This window comes from Nelumbo nucifera, chromosome 2 (genome assembly GCF_055504915.1).
Source record: "Nelumbo nucifera cultivar China Antique chromosome 2, China Antique-T2T, whole genome shotgun sequence".
Lineage (NCBI taxonomy): Eukaryota > Viridiplantae > Streptophyta > Magnoliopsida > Proteales > Nelumbonaceae > Nelumbo > Nelumbo nucifera.
This window is the reverse complement of record NC_142650.1, coordinates 44,831,016-44,857,319: the sequence shown is the minus strand read 5'-3', so window position 1 is coordinate 44,857,319 and position 26,304 is coordinate 44,831,016. Positions and strand designations below refer to the sequence as shown.

The 26,304-nt window shown below is 40.5% G+C and overlaps 3 protein-coding genes across 4 annotated transcripts in view; 2 read left to right on the top strand and 1 right to left on the bottom strand.

Moving 5' to 3' along the window:
- Nucleotides 1-3,236, top strand: part of LOC104602641 (rhomboid-like protein 19) — a 35,519-nt gene extending 32,283 nt beyond the window's left edge. For both annotated transcript variants that reach the window (XM_010266406.3, XM_088897285.1), the window contains exons 5-9: nucleotides 88-254; nucleotides 1,425-1,539; nucleotides 1,653-1,855; nucleotides 2,165-2,302; nucleotides 2,964-3,236. In XM_010266406.3, the coding sequence (XP_010264708.1) occupies nucleotides 88-254; nucleotides 1,425-1,539; nucleotides 1,653-1,855; nucleotides 2,165-2,302; nucleotides 2,964-3,066 (726 nt within the window). In that variant the 3' untranslated portion in view covers nucleotides 3,067-3,236. The remainder of the gene's footprint in view (nucleotides 1-87; nucleotides 255-1,424; nucleotides 1,540-1,652; nucleotides 1,856-2,164; nucleotides 2,303-2,963) is intronic.
- A 2,644-nt stretch (nucleotides 3,237-5,880) lies between these two features.
- On the top strand, nucleotides 5,881-7,866 carry LOC104602642 (uncharacterized). The gene is made up of 2 exons (XM_010266409.2): nucleotides 5,881-6,490; nucleotides 6,836-7,866. Exons 1-2 carry the CDS (start codon nucleotides 6,160-6,162, stop codon nucleotides 7,582-7,584), a joined length of 1,080 nt encoding a protein of 359 aa, XP_010264711.1. The 5' UTR covers nucleotides 5,881-6,159; the 3' UTR covers nucleotides 7,585-7,866.
- A 6,614-nt stretch (nucleotides 7,867-14,480) lies between these two features.
- Nucleotides 14,481-16,395, bottom strand: LOC104602643 (cytochrome P450 CYP82D47-like). The gene is made up of 2 exons (XM_010266410.2): nucleotides 15,372-16,395; nucleotides 14,481-15,226 (listed from the first exon to the last, which is right to left on the bottom strand). The coding sequence occupies exons 1-2, from the start codon at nucleotides 16,332-16,334 to the stop codon at nucleotides 14,600-14,602; spliced, it is 1,590 nt and encodes a 529-aa protein (XP_010264712.1). The 5' UTR covers nucleotides 16,335-16,395; the 3' UTR covers nucleotides 14,481-14,599.
- Nucleotides 16,396-26,304: the final 9,909 nt, after the last annotated feature.

Here is a 26,304-nt window from a genome sequence, read left to right as displayed (position 1 = left end):
TTTCCTATCATCATCTAGTGTGAGAGATGCCTCTTTCCCTTTAATTTCCTTCAAACAGCAAGTTTTGAAGCTACAATTGCTTTCCAGGTGGTCATAGGCACAGTTGGTCTTCTTTTCATTGGGAAGCTGCTGGAACCTATATGGGGTTCCAGGGAGTTCGTCAAGTTCATCATTATAGTTAATTTTCTGACTTATGTTTGTGTCTTCACGACAGCTATTGCTTTGTACTATATAACAAGGCAGGAGAGTTACCTGTAAGTATTTCTGATTCTCCGGAGACAAGTTTTTTGTTTTTTTTCTTTGTTTTACATTTGTGTTTCTTTCCTATTTATAATAGTTTTTAGGGGCCATTGCTTGTGTGCCAAAACAAATAAAAAACCTAAGGTTAGGTCTGTATCAAGTCTGCTCCTCTCAAGACCCCAGATAACTGAGGCCAATATTGGCTAATGACCCTTATTTATGCTCGTTTTTCCTTTTTTTGGTTCATATTTTTGTTCTCCCTTTACATTATATTTGTTTTTTAAAATATGTACTGAAAAGATCAGCCAAATTTTCTTTTAGTGTTTTGTATATGTAGCTTACCCCAAATTGCTGGAACAAGTCTTGGCTAATAACAGTGAACGTTTTTTCTTCATAGGTATGCCAATTCTACGAAGCGTGTAAGCTATTAGATTTTAAGGTAAAGAACCCTAATATCCATTTCAGATTTCGAAAACCTGGATAGATCCTGTCAGTTGTTTCTTATCCACCACAACCTGGGCCAGAAAATTAGATTTCTAGATATTTCAGTGTGACTCTCTCTTATTCCATGTTGGGTCACTTGGAAAAATAAGCTGACAGAAGGAAACTTCTCTCTCTTGTGCTGTTGAGGTCAACAGGGTATTGAGTTTGCTGTTGAGGTCGTCCCATAGAGTTGAATTGACCTGGGGTTCTTGATGGTTTTGTTCAGAATTCAAATGACGAGTGGTTTTCTCTGAAAATTGGGAGACTAGTTGATCCAGGTTTCTGAAATCTGAAATGGGTTTTAGGGTACTACCTTCCCTAGATTTTCTTAAGAACACTAGAAGACTTTCCTGTTAGGAGGAACAATTTGGTGGATTTGGATTTTCAATTGCTTACAAATGCTTATTAAACTTTTAGGGGGCCAAGAAGCCTTTCATGAAATGTCTCAAATGTCATATGTCCTACCCCCCCATGCATCTGCGTAACTTGATGGCACAGATAGAACAAAAGGGTATTGATGTGAGAAAAACTGTTCTATTGCTTAGTATCATTTCGCTCTTTTTAGTTCCTGTCTTCTGGTTTTGAAATGTTCAATGTATAGGTGCTTTCTTTTTCGTTCTCCATCAGATGCAAGTCTATCAATAAATGAAGACCATTCTTCAGATTTTCTGAAGTTTCTTTCTCCATTTCTTTTTTGGTAGTTATACACCTCTTTCTGGCTTCCATGGGGCCCTTTCAGGTTTCCTGGTTGGTATCAAGCAAATTGTACCTGATCAGGAATTGTCTTTATTTTCTGTGTTGAAAATAAAAGCAAAGGTAAGATTTTTATGCACTCTATAGTTTGAGCCCTACCTTCATCTATCATTTGATATAAAATTCCAGCTACTGGGAACGTATCTTACTCCCTACCATTTTCTTACACTATCCAGTGGGTGTCTTCTATCATGTTGTTGCTGGCCATAGCAACAAGCTTCTTTACAGATGATTCAGCATCATACCTTCCAACCTTGATATTTGGCACATATACAAGTTGGATATACCTGCGATATCTTCAGAGGAAGCCTGAAACAAACCTTAAGGGGGATCCAAGCCAGGAGTTTGCTTTCTTAACATTCTTCCCTGAATTTTTGAGGTAACATGACATTTTTAATGGGGAGTGATTTGCACATAACATTTTTTATACAGGACGAATAAATACCCTCATTCATCAGTAAAAATTTGTCTTTGAAAAGACAAAAGCACCTCCCTCTCTGTAATGGTTTATGTCATTTATAAACAGGATTTCTTAGTCTTTCTCTAGGGATGTGCCTGGTTTACAAAAATTGGATATTCCCAAAGACCCCCCTTTTAATTTCAGCTTTCAAATTTTAATGGGTTCACATATACTGCTTTTCTTTTTGATCATTCATACTTGGCATGCTCCTTGCTATGGGGAATGTAGGCCAGTTATTGATCCCATTGCATCAGTGCTTGATCGAATGCTCTGTGGAAGATCTGAAACTTCCAATGAAGCCACAGGATATGTATTGGGTGGCGACCCATTGCCTGGTTCTGACCCCATTGAGGCATCAAGGAGAAGGTATTACTTCATTTCTCACTTCACAGATAACATTACATGTCGGATTAGATTTTTGATCTACATATATAGGAATGTGAATGTCCTGAATCTCAATAGGCGAGTCACTGAGTTGATTGACCAAAAACTATAATCACTGGCAATGAGTTAAAAATTCAAACTACTTGGATGATTGAAGAAAAAATTTTCTCCGTGTACCATTTAACAAAGGAGGGGCCATTTTTTCTTGTGATGGTAAGGTCTTGGACTGGCAAGCTTGAAACTATGGGTTTGAGTTATGAGAGTGGGTTTACCAAAAAAAAAAGGTTCTTAGAGTGGCCATTTCACACCAAAAATGCCATGGGTTAGGTCCATATACAGCCCACCCACCCCACCTCACATGCACAAGTGGTCATGACTAATGAGAATAATCGTCATAATAGCTTTTGAATCTGTTGTCTGGTTTTTGGCTTATGGCCCATTAAGTGGTAGCCCGCCATCTGAATTCTGAACCATCACGATCAATACATCAAACAATGACAGAGACAAGGTGTTGTGGCTTTCCAATACATGTTTTCCCTATCTTCTTGACTATTGTGTTCCCCATCAGTTAAACTTCACATGTAAGTTATCTTTTTTGAATAAAAACTTTTAACCCACCCTGTTTTTGTTTTCCAAATTACAGAGAAAGGGGAGCTCGAGCACTAGAAGAAAGATTAGCTGCAGAGAGGTTGGCTGCAGCGAGGGGCACAGAAGACTCGCATAGAGATGCTACAGAGAGTGTTTGAAAGTTCCAGAAGTTTGTATTTCTAATCCAGACTAAGATCAGGCCGTTATTTTTGAAAATGTGTATTTGGATTTCTGGCGGAGAGTTTTGTTTCGCATTGTAAATTTGTCTCCATCCTCAGTGGCACGAAGCAGAAAATAACTCATAATTGTTACGGTTCACTTGGGAAAATTCATGGATGTGGTTCCTATCATTACATGGAAACTATAATGGGGCCAAAAGAGAGAACCGTTGTAGTTGGATTCGAGAATAGTTTGGCGAATGCATCATGCGAAACCCCACTGAAACCAGAGGTGAAATTTTCGTGATAGAATGTAAGGTTTTGGTAAAGTGGTGATTTGAGCTGAGATTGTAGGACCATTAAGGAAAATTATAGTCCAAAGTCCAAACCCCAAACCTTGCCAAAATATAATTCTCCTGTAATATATAAAAGCCAAAAATCATTTATGGATTATCATCGGAAGATGGTCCTGGCGGGGACATGCTGTGGGACGTTGTGGGGGGCTTATTTGGTCTCAAGTGTCAACGGCACCACCCAACTTGAGAAATCAGATTAACTGAAGGTGATGGCAGGAACCAAATAAAGCCCCCCGTTATTGATAAATTACATGGAGCACACAGTGAAAATTTAAATGATTGTGGGTCTCATGTATTTTATTGCTGACGAAAGCATTATCATTGGTTGCACAGCCGATTGAACAGCTATTATGTTCACCTAGTCCTTTCTGCTATTAGAGTAGTGGCATCGGAGCTTGATGGTTTAGCAGTTTTACCGTTTGATTGTAACTACTTAACCGCATATTTAATATGCAAAGGCTATCTGCAGCCAGATACAATTATAAAAAGAATAAGAAAACTAAAGGCACCGTTATGGATAGCTTACTTTGCTAGCAATAACAAAAAACACACACACAAAAAAAAAAAAAAAACTTCAACCATGTATAACAAGATTATATATTAATAAAAGCTGCTTCAGCCGTCAAGTTGAAGTTTGAAGGGCTGTTGACCAATCTACGGCTTTTCCAAATGGATCATGGAATGATGAACAGTAACTCTGGTGGGTTTTCAAAAATCAAAATCTTGAAAGAAAACTTTGGCTATTCACATTTGAAAGTTAGCCTGGGCTCTCAATAGGTTAGTTCACCCTGCATATGCAATGTCCATTGCCGACACCATAAAATGGAATTTGTGTATCTAACGTGTCTTACAGTAAGAGTCCTGTTGTCAGTCCAGGCTATCAAATTTAGTCAGCTAAGATTTTCCTGATATTATGTATGTTGTTTTTTAATTCTCCTGGTTGCAGAGGAGCCACTTGGGTTGGGTTGAGGTCGAATTATGGTTTTGGTTTGAAGGAAAATGTGAATCTAACTAAATTTTGGGTTGGGTTAGGGTGAATGCCTTGGCCAATTCAAACGCAGTATATCTTTACATGGGTATATGTAGATATTATATAAATATGCATATATGCATTCATATGAATACATATACATAGTTACATACTCCCTCAGTCCTCAGTCTTTCATTTAAAATAAAAAAGAAATTAAAAAGGAACGCTAATGAATATTATAAGTTTTTAAGAGTTGCATAAATTAGTAATTTACCAAAATGCTCTTTTATATTATTATTATTATTTTATTTAACCAATTGGCTACGGAGAGAGAGAGAGAGAGAGAGCCACAGAGTCATTAGATAAGGTAACTTGTAAAGTCACTGTACAGAGCTGTGGGAAGCAAGAAATAACGTATCTTGGCCTCAACCGTGTGGTTCCTCCTCATTTTGACCAAAGATTTAGGTTGTATTTAGAAACAATGCAAATAAGTGTGAATGCAAATATGTAGAGCATAAAACGGTTCATATAAATTGTAAAACCAGTAATAAATGCAAACATGAATTCCAATAAAGCATATGCTTTATTTTTTTATCAAAAGCCCATTTAATTGTAAATTTACTTTTTTTTTATTGATGTATTTTTACATCTGATTATCAATATAAATATGTTATTTATCAATACATAAACGTAATATTGTCAAATACAGGCAAAAGTGAACCAAAGTGAAAATTTATCTTGAACCGGAATTTACACTTTATTTGCATCATTTCCAAACACAACCTTATAAATTCTGCTTTTTCTAAGTCTTCCGGATCTCGATAAATAATTGCTTCTATATATATTATTATCATTACACAACTAATAACTTAAGCCATAAGCTGCGTCATCTTTTTATAGATTAGAATCTAATATAATGGGGGGTTTGGACTTTGAAGTCTAATTCATTAAAAGCAAGTCATTCAAAGGCCTCGAATTAGTAATTACATCACATGAAGGATGCGTTAGGGGAACGAAAGCCAGTAGCTAAACATCGATGCATGGATATCGTAGACCCAGCAAGCTCTAGATCCAATTGCCCTCCATGTGACTATCCTCTCGTTTATTAAAGCAAGTTGAGCTGGTTTCCTTAATTGCAGGTGTTTCACAACGCAGTTAGTGTAGTGCTACATAAATAATTTAATATATTTCTAGGACAAGTTGCTCGTATTAAACTAGTAAAATCGAATTTATATACTTATGTTTAACTTTTCCTTCTGATTTAAGACGAGTCAAAGAGACGACGGAGAGTGAGAATGGAACAGATTGATAAAGCCAACTTTACCGACAAACCCATATTATTCACTATTAATTGCAATACCCAACCTCAGCTGTGTCCTGACAATCCTGTCTCAGATTTCCTATATCATAAGGAAGTCGTCCACACACATACTTTTGGCCAAACCCAGAAATATATAAAATAAAATAAAACTACTAGAAGAGAAAGCTGTGAACAAACTATTCCAGATCCAGAGATCGTTTGTGGGGAGAACTGGAGAAGGGAATTGCACGTCAAGCAAAGTTCAGTTACAAGGATTTCTTCCCAGCTGTGTGAATTAATTGTGATAGAGACACACATTTACTCACATATAAAGACTACCCATCCTTGGGCTTTCTACCACCACAGTTACCAATTTGCCATTGTCCTTAATTTCCATCTGCTGGGCTCTACTTTTACAACATTTGACATCGATCAACAGCTGGAGAAGGCACAAACAGAACAGAGAGATGGATAGAAGGAAGACATGCTTTCTAGTGACCTTCTTCCTTGTTGTGTTTATCTCTATGGGAGCCTCCTTCGTTCAGGGTCAAGGCAACGGAAATGCAAATGGGAAAGCTAACGCCAAGAAGAACCTCGATGCTGCTTCGACGCATTACATTGTGCTAACGCCAAAGAAGGGGACAGGGCAAGAACGAGCTCTGTGCCTGGCCAGAGGGCGTTGCTATCTCAAGATCCTTCAGTGCCCCGTTCAGTGCACTCAGAGGAAGCCTAAGAAGAACAAGAAGATCAAGGGATGCTTCATTGACTGCAGCAGCACATGCGAGACCACTTGCAAATGTAAGTATATATTAATCTCTCTCTCTCTCTCTCTCTCTCTCTCTCTCAAACTCTTTGACCTTCTGGATCGCTTGGTTCATTAGCTAGCTACTTCTATATATTAATTACTGTTTCCATACTTGCTAGAACGTACCCACCAGTTAGTTCCTAATTGGAACGTACTGCAGAGAAGAGAAAGAACATAAAAACTAGCTAGCTAGCTAGCTAGCTTCAATCGAAAAGTCGTAAAATTGAAATAAATGGGCATTTAGTTTGGAAGATTATTGATCATTATTAATTCAGTACTCTTGAAATTAAGTTGAATCTATTATACGAATACGACGTCTGTTCTTTCTTGGCATGCAGTTCGGAAACCCAACTGTAATGGATATGGGTCGGTCTGCTACGATCCCAGGTTTGTTGGCGGTGACGGTGTGATGTTCTACTTTCACGGGGCCAAGGGAGGCGATTTCGCCCTCGTGTCAGACGATGAATTTCAGATCAACGCCCACTTCATCGGAAGCCGACCAGCAGGGAGGGCCCGCGACTTCACCTGGGTGCAAACCCTCTCCGTCATGTTCGATTCCCACACTCTTGACCTTGTTGCCAAGAGAGTGTCTCGTTGGGATGACGGTGTCGATGTTCTCAGTGTCCACTGGGACGGTAACGCCGTTGAAGTACCGACTGACGGAGAAGCCGAGTGGCGGACTAATGATGGGAAAAGAGAGGTGGTGGTGGAGAGAACTGATGACACCAACAGCGTGAGGGTGACGATAACTGGGGTGGTGGAGATGGACGTGAAGGTGACACCGGTGGGAGCAGAAGAGAACAGGGTGCACAACTACCAGTTGCCAGAGGACGACGCCTTCGCTCACTTGGAGACTCAGTTCAGGTTCTCCAACCTCACAGACATGGTTGAGGGTGTATTGGGCAAGACTTACAGACCGGACTACGTCAGCCCCGTCAAAGTTGGCGTCCCCATGCCGATGATGGGAGGGGAGGACAAGTATCGCATTCCATCCCTCCACTCAACTCTCTGTGCAGTTTGCAGGTTCCAGAAGCCGCCATCTGCGACAACCACTTTCAATACTTTCAATGAGGTGGCTCAATCCTAATTAAGGATATATAATTATATCCTCCTCTGCAGTCTCTCTCTCTCTCTCTCTCTACACCAATTAAAACTACATGTCTACCAAAAAAAATTATGTAATAAAATTAGATCGATCCCAATTTCCCACCTTGTTTCAATTTGTTCTATCTTAATTTAAACAGGAAAAATAAGGGATATGATGTTGCAATGTTTTATTTCAAATGAACGGAGATCTACTCCTATCCTTTTGTGCCTTTAATTTGCATTTTGATGATGAGTAAATTAAAAATCCCTTTTGCTTATATTATCATCACTTTGAGACTTTAATATTATACAACTCCATGCCAGCAGCTAGCTACAGCATCTCTTCAATTCACATACAAGTAGCTATAATTCTATTGCAAGGGTACGTAGTCTTCGTATACTAACTTAATTACTATACGGTACAGATCGAATAATTAATAATATAAATCAATTGATCAATCAGCTGCAATCAATATATACGTACGTACGTTGCACCTCTTTGACCCGATCGACGCACGCAGGCCTGTAGAGTGTTTATTAATTCATAAGCTTAGCTTAGTTCAGACTTCAGAACGAGGAGGTAGAGATCAAATAAGAATTAATTAGTCTGACAATAATGACTATAAGGCTTGGTTTGTTTGCATTTGCAGTGCGCAACTTCATTAATAATTTTGTACTGGTGCAGAAGCGCATGAGAATACTGCAAGCAAATGAATTGAGAGTAAATTCTGATTTTGGTTTTAATTTGTTTTGTTAGTGAGGTAAAGCCAAGTAAAACATTATATTTAAAGCAAAAGCAAATTTGCACTCCTGTACCTTTTATACTAGTGTAACTGAAGTTGCACTACTATCAAATTAACGGAGACGAAGCCTCCATCTGTTTGTTTTAATTTTTCACCCAGTTCATGAGTTTATATCCTTATCATTGCACTCCTACCTAATGCAAAATCTGTACTCTCTGACAGTGTAAAATTTTACATCTCAAAAAATTGATATGCAAAATTTGCACCTGCAGCTTCCTCCTACCTTAATTTTCTTTCTCATACAAAGTGGAGGAGACCACATCATCTTTCTTCCAGCCTCCTTCCAAACCAGAATTTACACTAAGCTTATTCACACTCTCATGCATTTACATATTAAGTGGGAGCACACCATTTTACTTCTCACAAACCAGAATTTACACTAAGCTTATTCACACTCTCATGCATTTACATCGGTGCAAATGAAATTCACACCGCAACCAACCAAACCAACTTAAATAACAGTTTTGTAAGACAGATACAATGAAAGATCGTACGTACTTACTGCAGCATAGTGCCAACAATAGTAGTGCTGGTGCACTAGCTGCTGCCCATGCATCAAATTCCCCTGAAAAATTTCGGAACCCAAAGGTCCTGACTTTCCATTGTTATCTTACTATATATATATATATACAAATTCGATGGAGTTCTTGCTCCCAAAACTTTCTAAAATCCAAAAGACTTCCTAATCCAAAAAGAAAAACAAAACTTCTAAATCCTAACTGTACAGGAAATATACAGAATACAGATTCGGGATCTCTTAGGATTCTCGCGACTCTTGTCTTCGTCCAACACTCCCCTTCAAGGTGGTGCATGAGGATTGCGAATGCCCAGCTTGGAAGGAAAAAATCAAACTATTTTTGTTCGAGAGCCTTTGTGAAAATGTTGGCAACTTGTTCATCGGTACGCACATAGGAAGGCACAATGGTGTCATCTTGGAGCTCATTGCGAATGAAATGACAATCAACTTCAATATGTTTGGTTTGCTCATAGAAGACAGGGTTCGCAACAATGTGCAGAGCAGCTTGATTGTCACAAAACAAGCGTATAGGTTGAGGATGAGATATACCCAAAGACGACAACAGACCTTTCAGCCACTTCAACTCACAACTGGCAGTAGCCATTGACCGGTATTCAGCCTCGACAGAGGACCGGGAGACAGTATGTTATTTCTTAGTCTTCCAGGAGATGGGGGAATGTCCTAACATGACAAAGTACCCAGTAAGAGAGCGACGAGTTAGAGGACAACTCACCCAATCGGAATCACAATAGGCATACAATTGCAGATCACTATCAGAGTGCAAAAATATTCCTTGATCAGGACGTCCCTTCAGATAACGAACCACACGTAATGCCGCATCCCAATGATCAACACGATGACACTGCATAAATTGAGCCAAGACATGGATGCAATAACTGAGCTCCGGCTGTGTAGTGGTTAAATAAATCAAATGGTCCACAAGACGTCGATATCGTTCAGGGTCATCCAGGAGTGCTCCGTCAGCAAGGGCAAGTTTATGATTCTGAGTAATAGGAAATTGAGCAGGTTTGGACCCCAATAAGCCAGTTTCTGTAATAATATCAAGTGCATATTTTCTTTAGCAAAGAAATATCCCCGATGATCCGCGAGTCACTTCGATGCCCAAAAAATATTTAAGAACACCCAAGTCCTTCATGTGAAAACACCGGTTCATATACTGTTTAAATTCGTGTATGAACTCTGGGTTATTCCCACCAACGATTAAGTCATCAACATAAACCAGGACGTGTAAGACAAGCCCATTCTTGCGATATGTAAATAAGGAATAATCGAAATAGGACTGTTCAAACCCAAAAGTTTTCAATGAAGCACCTAACTTAGAGAATCAGTTCTGGGGGGCTTGCCGCAGACCATACAAAGATTTTCGGAGTTTGCATACCTTTCCAGTCCCGGAGGCCAAAAAACCTGGAGGAGGTTTCATATAGACTTCCTCATGGAGATCACCGTGCAGAAAAGCATTGTGGACATCCATCTGATGCAATTCCCAATGTTGGGCCACAAGAACTACTAAGAAGGTTCGAACTGTGACCATTTTAGCCATAGGGGCAAAGGTCTCGTTGTAAACAAGACCTTCAACTTAAGTGTTGCCCAGGATTAAATCTTTCAATGGATCCATCCGAGTTGTACTTGATTTTGTAGACCCATTTACACCCGATTGCCTTTTTTTCAGGTGGGAGGTCTTCCAAGGTCCATGTCTCATTGTCTTCCAAAGCTTGTATCTCTTGGCGTATAGCATCGCGCCATCGAGCATCAGTCATTGCCTCAGAGAAACGAGTAGGTTCTCGGCCTGCAGTAACAATTTCCAAGAAATGTCTGTGTTTTATAGAAAAATTATCATACGTCACATAATGAGTTATGGGATAAGGAGTACCTGAGGACTGAGATGATGCAGGAGAAACAACGGATGGGTATAAACAACGAGGAGAGTGTGTGACAAAGTCTTGTAAATAGTTGGGGGGCCGCTTTTCTTGATGTCCGCAGCCTAATAACTCCGTGGTGGGCTGAGGAGCAGCTGGAGTTTCATTATTTCTGCAATCTATATGGCTCATTGTCTCATCAAGAGGACCTGCCTCCTCATCATTACCTGTGTTCTGATGTCCTTTTTCATCGATCGTGTCGCTCCCCCTGACTTCTATATGAGGTGACTCAGATACCATGTCAGGAGGAGTGGCCCAAGGCAACCCAACATTTTCTTTGGCTACGGGAGGACTGGTTATTGAGGGTTGATGTTCCGGAGTAGCAAAGGGAAATTCGGTCTCACTAAACACCACGTCTCATGAGACGAAGTAGTCACCAGACTCAATGTCGTATAATTTCCACCCCTTTTTCCCAAAAGGGTATCCAATAAAGACACATTTCCTACTCCTAGCGGAAAATTTGTCACGGTCCCGAGTATGCGAAAAACACAAGCAACCGAAAACTCTAAGATGTTTATAAGAAGGACTTTGTCCAAATAGCATCTCACCCCAGAAATTGATTGGTTAATTAAGTACCCTGCGGTCAAAACACACTCACCCCAGAAATTGATCGAAAGATGTGCTTGAAACCTGAGCGCTCTGGCCACATTCAAAATATGACGATGCTTTCTCTCCACACAACCATTTTGTTGGGGTGTTCCAACACAGGAAGTTTGAAATAAAATTCCTTGCTCATGAAAATATGATTTCAAGGGTGTAAAATATGTTCCATTATCACTTCTCACCATTTTAACCTTCTTATTAAATTGCCGTTCAATCATGGCACATAAATTTTTGAGTGTTCGACCAACTTCACTTTTTTCAGCCAGTAAATAAATCCAAACCGCTCGAGAATAATCATTAACAATTGTCAAAAAATATACATCACCACAAGATGCAGGTACTCTATAAGCACCCCATAAGTCACAATGAATTAATGCAAAACAATCAGTCACTTTAGTGCTGCTTTGAATAAAAACATCTCTAGTTTGCTTTGCCTTCAAACAAACATCACAGGTTTTGTTCTTACTATTACTGATATTAAGAAGTAAGCTAACTGTTTGATAAGAAGGGTGTCCCAATTTCTGATGCTACAAATCGCATGACCCAATTCCATTTGTCTTGTAAGCATGAACTGGCGTCACACCCTTGAAGACATAGACCCCATCAAGCTGTTCACCCGCACCAATTAGAGTCCTCGAGATGCGGTCCTGTATTACACACAACTTATTAGTAAACATCACAATATAATCTGTGTCACGAAGTAATCGACCTACTAACAATAAATTACAATTGAGTTTTGGGACATATAATACGTGCAGCAATTTAAAACTATTTCCAAGTTCAATAGTGCCTTCTTTCACGGCCTCAGTGTGTGCATCATTGGGTAACCTAACAGGACAAGGTGCAACATCATACGTGTCGACGAGCACATTTAATTCCCTGTCGTGTGATGTGACGCCCCAGAGTCAACAATCCATTCAGTGGAGTAATTCTTACTAGAGAGTTTTTCATTAGTCCTGGTTTTGTAAGCATTAAGCATGCTTACAAGAGTTTGTCATTGCTCGTCATTAAGCCCGTTCGGTCCGGTCCTGTCTCCGTCAGCAGCCACCTCATGCCCCGCTGATGACTGAGCAGCATGAGCTTTTGCTGTACCTCGGCCATGTCCGCCAGAGGGTCCACCCTTGATAATAATTCCAGGATTATCTGATGGATGCAAATAGAAAGGAGAAGACGGTCCAACAGACTTACTCGAGCTCTCACCATTCCCTGTCGTTGTTGGCAGCCATGGTGACTGATCAACAATACCCGTTGTGACTCAAGAGATTGTGATAAAGGTGCTGGTGTTGCTGCTATGTCTGCGCATCAAATCTGTTAGACTGGGAGGTGCTACAGAGATTCCTCGGTTGAGCAAGACTTCTAATGACGTCTGCTACGGTTGTATCTGTTCGTCCAACGAACGCAATAAAGAGATAGAGATAGGAGGCAGCCACCGCTCCTGTTCAGTTCGCAGGAAAGAGATGATGAAAGCGGATTTCGAAGGATTCGTGTTTTTCCCGCTAAGAAGGAAATGTGGATGATAGGGAATAAGCACTGGTCTGCAGAAGACGGTGAGGAATCGCTGAAGATCTAATGACAAATGAGCCAGATTTTGCCGTTGTTCTGGTGTCGCGAGGTCAGAGAAGATGAACAATACCACCTCTTGTTCCGTTCGAACAGGAAGAGGAACAATATTCACCGCCAGTCTTCTGGGTTGGGTTCGAAGGAAGGGGATGAGCTACAGTCCTAGAAGACTTTTCCCTCGTGGGATTACGAGAAGAAGAGTGGGGTGTGAAGTAACTGCCGCCTCGCCGATCGGCCGCTGCTCTGTTTCAGTCCAGAGGAGGAAGAAGAGTCCAGACCTGCCACTGCTACAACGAAGAAATCAGGAACTGGGACTCAGAATACATCAATGTCGGTGTCGATAAGCTTTTACCACCTTATAATGGCTGCCAGAAGGTGGCTCTAATACCATGAAAAATTTCGGAAGCCAAAGGTCCTGACTTTTCATTGTTATCTTATGATATATATGATGGAGTTCTTGCTCCCCAAAACTTTCTAAAATCCAAAAGACTTCCTAATTCAAAAAGAAAAACAAAACTTTTAAATCCTAACTATACAAGAAATATACAGAATATAGATCCGGGATCTCCTAGGACTCTCACGATCCTTATCTTCGTCCAATCCAAGCTTCTCGAAAGTTCCAAAGTGGATTGAAGAGATGATCTGGTTGGGATGGGAGGTGGACACTGGTCAAGTTGAATTTTCGTTGATTTAGTACAAGGCATCAGTTAAGCGCGTAGCACGTACTAGGAGATAGCCATCATCTATAGTTCAATGGATTTATTAAAACCTACCATGTAGTTTGTGTTTTATTTATTAAAACACCCTATAGTTTGCAGCCTATTTAATTACTTAATCGATCATCCGCTAAATTGAAGTGGAAAATAACAGTTTTGACCTTAGCATCTGTTGGGACCAATTTAATCCACAGATAAATATGCATAAAAAATACCATTCTTGCCCCTAGCTGTGGCTAGTAAAATAAAATATGGGTAATAATTCTTTTTAATCAATTTTATTCTCTAGAAGACATGTCACTGCAAACTAATAGCTTGAAATGCACTGTTCTCTCTTCTTAATTCTATTGACACCAAGCATTGTGTGATATGATGTAAAGGCCAAACATTGATGATTCATTTTAAAAGTTGGCTATAAAGTGCTAGGGGGATTTTTGAAATAAAATGCCATATAGGTCCATGCTCTTAACCATTTTTCACTCCATATCAGCAATCAAGCTATCACTTTTAGAGTAAGGTGGATTAAGTAAATTGGTTATGTTTTAGTAAATGATTCAAAACTTAATTACTTTGTTTTGAAATTGAGTTCAAAAGTAACGAAAATGAGACGTACGTGGAACCATTAATCTAATATTGGTGGGTTCAGAAAGTTTTCTGGACCCCTGGAGCAGAAGATGCGAGTTCTATTGTACTTGGGGGCAAGTTTCAGCAAAGGCGGTATAAACGGTGTAGTCTGGGTGGGTGTGTTCATTCTCGATCGATGGTCATGCAAGGACTAGAGAGAATTATATTATATTAATTAGCAACAGAAGAATATAGTAACTAGATTAGATAGCAAAAATTGAAACATACATATAACGAACTCTCTAATTGACTAATTCTAGTATTGGTAAAGATGAGAAGGTAGGCGAGGGAGGAGAAGAACTTCAAGTGGGGTTGCTTTGAGATTGGTAAGGCCAAAGCTCTCAGTCATATCCACAGGGGCGCCGGATGGGGTGTGAAGATGAAACGCATGAAGCAAACGAGCCAGAGCCAGGTGAACAACTTTGAGGCCCAAGGAGGTCCCTGGGCACGCTCGCCTACCTGAACCAAAAGGGATGAGCTCAAAATGCTGACCCAAAACATCCACGCCCACATGGCTTGTAAGAAACCTTTCTGGCCGAAACTCAAGAGGGTCTGACCACACTCGTGGGTCTCTCTGAATCTTAGAAAGGTTCACCAGTATACGCGTCCCTACTGGCACATGGTACCCAGCTACAGTGCACTCTTCCATGGCTTCATGTGGCCCAGATAGCGGAGCCGGTGGGTATAGCCGCAGTGCTTCCTTCACCACGGCTTGCAAGTATTCCAGCTTCTTCATATCGGATTCTTCCACGTTTCTGTCCTTGCCAACGTGTCTGTCCAATTCATCTTGGACCCTTTTCAACACCTCTTGATTGTTGACTAGTAACGAGAGAGCCCATGTTAGACAAACTTTTATGGTGTCGTTGCCACCCAAAATAAGATTCTGCAAAAACCCATCAACTGCTGGTAAGTCTGGTATTAATATTATGGGTTTCCTACTTTCCCCTTTCCAGTAGTAATATTAATTAATTAGTACCAGCTAGCGTGCTTAATTATTGAGTAATACTAAATTACTAATACGTACGTACCATGCAAGTAGCCTTATTGATGGTATCGGCATCGTAACCAGAGAGCTTCGAATCCTTGAGGATGGACAGCATCACGTCCATGAAATCTTGCTCGCCATTCGCCTCATCGTTAGAGAGTCTCATCTTTCTGTGCTCCTCCATCCATCCCTCTAGGATAGAGTCCAGCTCTTTGGCAGTCCTCTTCATTGCCTTCTCATGGCCCTGCATGTCCAACCACCCCAGAAAGGGGATTGCATCCGCAATCACAAATTGCCCCACCAAGCGAAAGAAACTCCTCATAACGGTTTGGCATCGCACTGCCTCTGCACTGCCACAAGCAGCGGTAGCACCAAAGTACCGCTTTCCGGCGACCATCCTAAGCACATTATTGAGTGTCAAGTCTCCAAACCAACGCTTCATCTCCACCTTCACCGAGTCTGCGCCTGTAGCATTCTTATTCTTCAACCACAACCCGTATAACTCTCTTACAGACATGTTTACCTCTGAGACTCGGACGTGCTTGAGCATCTCGAGGCGGCGGTTTGAAAGAAGCTCAAGCGTAGCAATCTTGCGCACCTCGCGCCAGTAAGGGCCGTAAGGGGCAAAGGCAAACATGGCATAGTTGTAACCCATGTGCTTCATGGCCACTCCACTGGGACGAGTGGCCAAAGCCCTGTCGTTGATGGTGAAGCACTCCTTTGCTACTTCCCAATCACTCACCACCAAGGCACGACGCACTCCCAACCGAATGGTGAAGGCCGGTCCATACTTGTCGGCCATGGCGCCCAACGTTATGTGCGGCAGCTCAGGCCCTCCTAACAGCGGCAGGTGCCCAATAACAGGCCATGCACCAGCCGCTTCCGGTGCCATCTTTCTCTTTTTAACTTCAATATTCTTAGAAATTAATGATGACAGGTAGTAGATAAACACTAGTACAGCAAGGAGGGCACCAATATTTGTTGGGGATTGCAGAAGAGAATCCATATGTATGTTTCATAAAGAAATAGCTAGGTTTGATCATTGATATTGATGCTCGAGTGGGCAAACACATAAATCTATTTATAAGCAGTTTCACGCAATTGTCAAATAAACTTAGGGTCTGTTTGGATTGCAGTACTCCGGATCAGAATCCTTTGGAATAGCCTACTCTCATGCCAATTCTACAAATGAGGAAATGCTATTCCAGCAGAAATAGGAATGAAAATTCCGGTTGCACCCAACCAAACATTGGAATGGGAATATGGCAAACCAAACGGGGCCTTAGAATTCACAATGTTGTGTTGATTGACTGTCTAGTTTCATTGATAATTAGAAAAACAAAAGAATAAAGACCCAGTAGTAGGTATTTTGGTCCCTAGAAGAAACGAAGAGATGAAGCTATATATGACTAGAAATTAATTTGTCAAAAGATTCCCTCCGTTTTCAAAACTTATCTGTAATACTTGATGGGTAAACGTTAATGATGTCAAAGTAGTTTACTTAATTTGTAGAATTCTGTAATGAAAACAAGTGTTCCATTGCATCATGCAGTGTTATTAAATATAAATAATATATATATAATATATTTAATTAATTTATAGAGTTTTAGGTCATTTGCCCAGCAAAACCAAGAGTAAATTAATTGTATAGACCTTTTGAATGTACAATCTAGTCGATCTGTCTATCATACAGCGTTTTCCATATATAATAACAAAACGAAGCGTCTAGAGTCAAAAATGGAGAATGATATTAGTCAAATTGGAGCCTTATCCACCTACCCATATAATGTATAGTTATATATAATAATTAATATTAATGTAACATATTTTAATTTTAACAATGAATAACGGTCAAGCCCTAACACTTTTACCTAGTTGTTTTCAATATGTTTGGAAAATCTTTAAACAACAATATCCTGGTAATATTCCTTTGATAAAGTCTTGCATGCGGCAGCATTTTGAATCTTAATCGACTCTTGAGGAGGTTACGAGACCAAACGGGTACACATGGTCATCCATGTACCTTTCACCCTAGCTATCTTAGTCCTCTCTAGTTCGCATTTTTAGACATTTTGGTAAAAAGACTTGGATTGGATTCGCAGTCGCCATGGCCCTCTAGATGCTTGATAAAAGTCTTCTATTAATAATATTTGAGAAGGCTCTATTAAGGCTAAAGAATTTCTTTTTCCAAAAGTAAAATGTACCACCAGTTGTGTTCTATGTCGTGTAGCCTCCATTGTTTAATTAAGTTTTCGAATTAGCTTGGAAAATGAGATCATATCAATCCAAACCATGCATGGAAAATTAATTTTTAGAAGCAGTTATTATTTGCCCAAGTATTGTAACAATTAATTATATAATTAATTTATTAAAATTATATGCAATATTATATGTGCCTATTCCACTTGTTTCTATGAGGAAACTTTTCTTACTCGGCCACATGGAAATCATATAGATATATGGCGAAGGAGATGAAGGATGTTTAATAATTCATGAAAATAACAGGAACAATTGAATTTTAAAAGAATTACATAATGGTTAAATATATCTACTACTCTTTTGTCATCCACTAAAACTCTAGAAATATGATAATCTGTGATACACCCCATATGTTCAACATTGTTACACATAGAGATAATGGTTGGAGTGGGCCGGGTAAGGCAAAGGAGTGGCTCTCTGACATATTTCTAAATTTAGTTTTCCAAGGCTACTTTTGGTTTGAAAGAAAAGATGAGAAGAGAAAAGAAAGGGAAAATCTATGATGCGGGAAAGACATGGTATGGAAGAGTTTTAACCAATCAAAATTCACCCATGAATTTTGGTAAATATTTCCTAATTGGCTTCTACATTTATGATACAAGTTGATTGGTCAAACATTTTTTGGATATCATATCTTTTCCATATCATAGTCGAACCTGAAAAAAAAAAGAATCGAAGAAGAATAATAGAAAAATTTTCCCTTTACTTTTTTACTTTCAAACAAATATATCCTAAGGATCTATAAGGCTGTCTTTGGAAACAATGCAGAATGCAAATAGAGTGTAAATGCAAATATACATAATACATTTTGGTTCATACAAATACAAAGCTGGAGGGTTAGTTTTGCATTTACAAATTTATCTTCTTACCAAACAACTTTTAGTTGTAATGGATGCAAATGAATCCAATAAAGTAATATGCCTTTTTTAACGAAAGCCCATTTTGAATACAAACTTATTTTTTTATCGATGTAAAATAACATCTCATTTTCGATGTAAACATACCTTGAAAATTGTGCTCTATCATTGTCAATGCATAAATGCATTCTTGCCAAACAATATCAAAACTAAGTATGTGTTTGGTTCCGTTTATGTTTATTGGGTGGGTGTTTATTGGAAAAACGTTTATCTAATAAACACTCACATTAAACATTTTTTATTTTGTTGTTTGGTTAAGGGTTTCAAGAAACGCCCCTTTACAACCCAGCACAATAAACGTTTTTTCATTTCATGGTGTTTGGAGGGGCGTTTCAAGAAACAACCATATGGATGTTTCAGTGTGAGACTTTCACTTTGGTGTATAGAATCCATTAGTCAATCCAACGGTCCAAATTACATGTGCTTGTATTTAAAGACTGATTTTTAGGTCCAACGGTGAAAATATGATATAATCCACATTCAACGGTGGATATATGACTCTCTCTCTCTATCCACCCCTCTCTCTCTCTCTTTTCTATTTTGTTATTTCATTAATATTTTGTTAATTGGGTTAGGAGGCATTCCTTTATATTGCTAAAGAAAAATAAGGAAATGTATTATAAATTAACAAAGTTTTATAAAAAACTATTCCATATGAATTCTCAATTCTCACTTGGCCAAGCTCATCTGGATGCTTTACTAAATTTTATTTATCCATGGACCCTTATCCCCCATATCCTTTTTTCTCTACAGTCCCTTCATTGAGTCAATATTTGCTCTACAAGTGCATGAGAAGGGGAGGTACAGGCCCTGTATTTTTCACTTTCTCAACTCTCTTTAAGGCTTGTGTTGCAGCCCTCGATGTCAATCCTGAGTGGCAAATACATTACCAAACTATTTTGGTTGGTAGGTGATGAGGGCGGATTTGGCCCTCCAGTGAAATTATGACACTTGGCACCTCATGCAAACTAAGTGCAGCCTCTTGACAACTAGGAAGCTCTTCACTTAGGGGCAGCTCGGCATAGGTAGCTCGCCACTTAGGGGCAGCTCAGCACTTACAGGCAGCTCGGCATAGGTAGCTCACCACTTAGGGGCAGCTCGGCATATCGCAAGAAGATTTCCTACCTGACAATCGTACCTGCCAGATCTGGAAACTGCACCCATGTCTCTAGCCAGGCAGCGTCGTGCCTGCCAACTCTGACAATGCCTCATGTCTGACAGGGCCGTACCCTGCAACGGTTACCTGCACCCACCAGCTCAGCCCTGGCAAGTAACGACTGTGGTAGAGAGTCAGAGGTGGTTACACCAGATCTGTTAGGACACCGCTATATAAGAGCCCCTACCCCCAGAGGGGAGAGAGGGATGAAAAATGGAGGTAACCCCTGCTCTCTAGCTCTCTCATTTCTCTAATATTATCTCCAAGCTCTCTACTATCAGAGTGCTAACTTAGCCATCGGAGTGGCCCCGCCGGGTAAACAACCCCGGGTCCTCTGATTCAATTTTCGCAGGTTCATCGGCTCCTGTCAACTACAAGGAGGAGCAGATCATCTCATGCAGAGGGCAGTCGGGTTGCACTACACTAGGAGGCCCACCAACAAGGCAGCGCACCTAGCAGCTTATCCAAGTAGCTTACCACCAGAGAACTCGTCACCAAGTAGCTCACCACCAGGGAGCTCGTCACCAGGTAGCTCACCACCAGGGAGCTCGTCACCAAGTATCTCACCACCAGGGAGCTGGTCACCAGGGAGCTTGTCACCAAGTAGCTCACCACCAGGGAGCTCGTCACCAAGTAGCTCACCACCAGGGAGCTCGTCACCAGGTAGCTCACCACCAGGGAGTTCGTCACCATGTAGCTCACCACCAGGGAGTTCGCCACCAAGTAGCTCACCACCAAGTAGTTCGCCACCAGGGAGCTCCATCATCCTCTGAGTCACAGGCCACCTGGGAGCAGGTCAAATGACGAAGTACTTAGCCAAAAATTGATACATCACGAAAAAAAAATAGTACGTGACCAGAAACGGTTGCATCAATTGGCACCGTCTGTGGGAACACGCGACAAAAAGCTAAGTTTTCATCCTACAAAAGCTAAGTTCTCATCCTACAAAGGCTAAGTTCTCATCCTATAAAAAGCTAAGTCCTCACTTTTTAGAAACTGAAGCTCTCGCTTTATAATTTCCATTTTGTATGAACTCAAAGACTATGCAGGGAGATAACAGGCTAAGTAGATCTACCAACTTTACTTTAAATTCAGATAAAACCTTGTCAGTCCTCTTCGTGAGGTCCCCCCTACAAAGATGAGCTCTTCGTGGCTTCCGCAGGAGTTGGCGGCCAACAGACTGCACGGGCGCCCTTGTTGGTCGAGCCTTCCAAGGCTCTCATGTGAACTGGCGACCTAAAGTTAGTAGTGTTGCCCCTGAAGATCGAGCTCCTAGTAGCTTCATGTAGGAGTAGGTGACCGACATTACGAGGCTGACACAGTGCAATCATAGCTCTAAGGCACCTCACAAGTAGCTCGGCACCCGGTTAGCCCGACACCTCACAGGTAGCTCGGCACCTAGTCAGCTCGGTGCCTTACAGGCAGCTCGGTTCCTTACAGGCAGCTCGACACCTCATAGGCAGCTCGGCACCTCACAAGTAGCTCGGCACCTAGTCAGCTCGGCGCCTTACAGGCAGCTTGGCACCTGGTCAGCTCGGCACCTCACAAGCAGCTCGACACTTGGTCAGCCCGACACCTCACAGGTAGCTCGGCACCTGGTCAGCTCGGCACCCCACAGGCAGGTCGGCACCTGGTCAGCCCGACACCACATAAGTCCCAGTCGCCTCTTTGGCATGGGCAAAGTTAAGAAGAGTGGACTACGAGTCGCTCCCAAAGCCTACGGGCCACATTACTGCTGAAAAACCCAGTCGCCTTTACGACATGGGCAACACAACTGCTTAAGACCCAATCGCCTCTTTGGCATGGGCAAAATCAAGAAGAGTGGACTACGAGTCGCTCCCAAAACCTACGGGCCACATTACTGCTTAAGACCTAGTTGCTTCTTCAGCATGGGCAAAATCAGCAAAAGTGGATTATAAGTTGCCCCTAGAGCCTAAGGGCTACAGTACTGAACTGGCGAAGACCTCCTCACCTTATAAGCAGCTCGCCACTTACAGGCAGCTCCTAGAGCCTAGGAAATTGGATTAACGCTTACTAGCTCGTCAACTTACGGGCCAAAAGGAGAAATCTACTCCCTTCGCCAAGTTACTCTAAGCTCGGGAGTGGGGGGCAAATGATGAGGGCGGATTTGGCCCTCTAGTGAAATTATGACATCTGACACCTCATGCCAACTAAGTGCAGCCTCTTGACAACTAGGTATCTCGCCACTTAGGGGCAGCTCGGCACTTACAAGCAGTTCGGCATAGGTAGATCGCCACTTAGGGGCAGCTTGGCACTTACAGGCAGCCTGGCGTCTTACGAAGAGCTCGCCACTTAGGGGCAGCTTGGCACTTACAGGCAGCTTGGCGTCTTACGAAGAGCTCGCCACTTAGGGGCAGCTCGGCACTTACAGGCAGCCTGGCGTCTTACGAAGAGCTCGCCACTTAGGGGCAGCTCGACGAATCGCAAGAAGATTTCCTACCTGACAGCCGTACCTGCCAGATCTGGAGACTGCACCCACATCTCTGGCCAGGCGGCGTCGTGCCTGCCAACTCTGACAACGCCTCATGTCTAATAGGGTCGTACCCTGCAACGGTTACCTGCGCCCACTAGCTCAGCCCTGGCAAGTAACGGTTGCGACAGAGAGTCAGAGGTGGTTACGCCAGATCTGTTAGGACACCGCTATATAAGAGCCCCGACCCCCAGAGGGGAGAGGGGGATGAAAAATGGAGGAGCAGATCATCTCATGCAGAGGGCAGTCGGGTTGCACTACACTAGGAGGCTCGCCAACAAGGTAGCGCACTTAGCAGCTCATCCAAGTATCTCACCACCAGGGAGCTCATCACCAAGTAGCTCACCACCAGGGAGCTCGTCACCAAGTAGCTCACCACCAGGTAGCTCACCACCAGGGAGATCGCTACCAAGTAACTCACCACCAGGGAGCTCCATCATCCTCTGAGTCACAGGCCACCTGGGAGCAGGTCAAATGACGAAATACTTAGCCAAAAATTGATATATCACGAAAAAAATTGGTACATAACTAGAAACGGTTGCATTAGTAGGTTTGAGTCAGATCTTTATTGATGCAACAAAATGTATATATCTAGAATGTGGCTGTTGAATATTTGATGCAAAAAAATGTATATATTTACAAGTTGCCGAGTTGTTTAATGATTTGCCTGAGAAAGACATGGTGGCATGGGCGACAACTGCCACAGGTTATGCCCAAAATTGAAGGCCAGAAGGAAGCACTAAGATTTTTCAAAGAAATGCAGGATGTAGGTGCAGAAATAGATGAAGCCACATTAACTGGAATGCATTTTGTTATACTGCAGTGATGTGAGGTTTGCAGTTCATGGACAGGCTGTTTCATCAATAGATTGTTCTCTGAGATGACAGAGACAGAGGCAGGATGTCCTATTGTCCAAGAGACTGGTTTGACAGAGGCAACCTTGCTTCTACTTGTTTTCTTTTGGGAATCTATCTGCAATCAATGAGTATCTTTTCAAGCTCAAAATCAAAGAAGAAATATATGGTGAAGAGTAAAGGGTAAAAACGATAGAAAAGGATAGATATGTCTGCGGGCTAAAAGAAGAACACAGGCTCAAAGATGAAAACAATAGACAGAGAACTTAGGAAAAAACAGAGGGAAAAATCGAAAGAATAGAAAACGATATATTAGGTTGCACCGGATCAAAACTTGCAGTTGCCACATCATACGACACATAAGCTCCATGTCAGCTATGCGTTTCATGAAACGCATAACCGTTGGGGGAAGCGAGAATACGGTTATTTTCACGAAAGCCGATGGAAAAAATGGGAAAAACATTTATTACCGTTTTTTGATTAAACACTGCCACCAAACAGTGGTTTCGGCGCCAATAAACGTTTATTGCGCCAAAAGCTGAACTGGCGCTGAGGTGACAACGTTTATCTGATAAACATAAACGGAACCAAACATCCCCTAAATGAAGATTTACACTCTATTTGCACCGTTTCCAAACGCAGCCGAAGGAACTCTAAAGTACTTTAATGTTCCACTTCCACCATGATACTAGCTGTCCTTTCAATTCTTTTTCATCTTGAAATCCTAAAGCTTATTTTTTGTTTCACTCTGGTATTCTCTCGCCTCACATCAATCTCACAGTGCAGCCGTGCCTTGAAAACATTTTCCCATGAATGATGACATCAAGTATGAAAGATATCTTCAATACAGGACTGCGATGCACTGTGACATTCTGTGAATAGCAAATCCGATCTCGAAGCTACATGCCTACAACTTCAAAGATAAGAAAGAATCATTCCATTACTTCAACGTATATGACAAGGGAACAAAGTCGTCGTCATTGTAAAAGTCTAAATTAATTACGGCACTACCATTCAAAAGAAAACTCCTTGTTTCTTCATTCCCTTTTATTTATTTATTTTTGCTGACGGAAAACAAATAAAACTACTTTAATTTATTGACTTTAATCCTCTGAGGTCTGGTCTGTGGTTGTGGGTCAATATTAGATAAGAAATACATCACCATAAGATTAAAAATTCATCAATCTAAATAATAGGCACATTTAAACATATTATTAAGTTAAAATAATGGTGAAGCCCGGGGGAGTTGAATCCCAATCCATTATAAATAACAATATATTAAATAAATCAATAGGATATTCATTGCTTTTTTAAACAAAATATTATTTGAGGAAAAGTCCAAAAAAAAAAAGAGAAAAAATTGGATCAGGGTGCCGTGTTGTTCTAGTATATCAGGCCGTCTATTTTTTTCTTAGGATGTGTTTAGTTGCAATGAAAATTTATTTGCACTAGTACAAATGTATGAGAATGCAAATATAAAAAAAAAAATGCAAATTATTGTTTTGAAATTTACTTTATTCTGCTTCTTGTCTTAATACTTCATTTGTACTGCCATAAATTTACACTCAAATCATTTGCACTGTCATGATTTTACATCAGTACAAATTTATTTACATTACAACCAAACACAGCCTTACTGTCGAATGTCGATGGAATTTGATGTTCTATTCATTATCTAATTGCTACCCATCACGGATTGAATGTTTCATCTTGTTTTACTTGTTCATGTGATCCCCCTTCTTAAATACTGCTCTTGTATCTGATTTAATTATTGACATTAATGAATGAATTGCCTACGGGTTATTCTTCTCAAAAAAAAAAAAAAAAAATCTTCTTATTTATATAAAATATTTCATATTGTTGAAAAAACTGAAAAGTGTTTAAATATGCTACTGCCATGGACTAAAATTCCATAGCATATTGAGACGTATTAGCCGATATATATGGTATCAGTGACCCTCCGATATGTTTTCGCAGTAACCATTTCGGGGTCTGACCTATTTCAGGGGGTAGATAGGTCTTACACCAATCCCCCTGAATATCATTTACATAAACATTCGCCTTTATTGTTCCTCGAATATTTGAACTCCTATTCTGAAAAACAAATTTCATTTCTCATTTCCATATTGTCCAGAGTGCAATATAACCGAATACAGATTGTTTCTACTCAGAAAGTTGAATTGACTTATTAGTAGTTGTTAACAGAAGAGTCCATTGGCATAAATGAGAAATCTAATTGAGAAGAGTGCAAATATAAATATGTTCAATGCAAAACCCTGTATGCAATATTTCTAAAACTTGAATTTGTACCACGGCCATTTGCTATTCTTTCCATCAACCCCTCCTTTTGGCTCAATTTGGTAGGAGTATAAATACAAATATGCACTGTGCAAATATATACAAAATACAAGGGTTTGCACTCTACAAATTTGCATTTATACTCTTTCCAAACTGAGCCTCCACTTCAACGAATTTCCATCTAAGTAGTTTTTTTTTTTTTTTGATCTTTTTAAAATATCATTAAAAGATTAGGCAAAAGCAAGAAATTCTTAGGTTTCTTTCTTTTCTTTTTAATTCCTTAAAGCTGGACCCTCGGAAATTTCTACCAATGAATCATGCTAGATAGTCTAGGAGGATTGGAGGAACATTAGCTGAAGTAAACAATGACCTCCAAAATTTGACCAGTTCTATGACAATAGGTATCTAACATGTCTATAATCAGTTTGGTCTACACCAAGGAGGCCTTGTAGAGAATAAGCAGATCAACAAGGAAGATATGGAACAATAAGGGACCTTGTCTAGAAAATTTGGACGGCATCCCTTGAACTCAATATACTCGTTAATGAGGCCTGTTCATGGGCCGGGCTTTGGGCCCAATTTTACACTATCTTGTATTTGGGCTTGGAGCCAGGCCCATTAGAATTTTGACAAAAACCTAATCCAAATCTGGCCCATGAACAGGTCTAACTAGGACATAAAATCACTTTATCTAATTCCTCTACAAAATTTGGAACTAGAAAAAAGCCTTTTAGAGATTTAATTGGGCCAAGTTTAGTCAATTATTAAATAAATCAAGCTCAACCTGACTCAAAAACTCAGAGCTTGAAATTAGACTTGAATTTGATCGAATTTCAAATTTCCTACTCGAACCCAACTTGAGTCAATACTTGAGAGTTACTTGAGCTCAGCTCCACTTGAACTAATTATAAACAAATTAATATTAAAAATATAAAAACAAATGTATTAAGGAACTCAATTATAAATTTATTTGGTTTTTTGCCCAGTACCTTACTGATAAC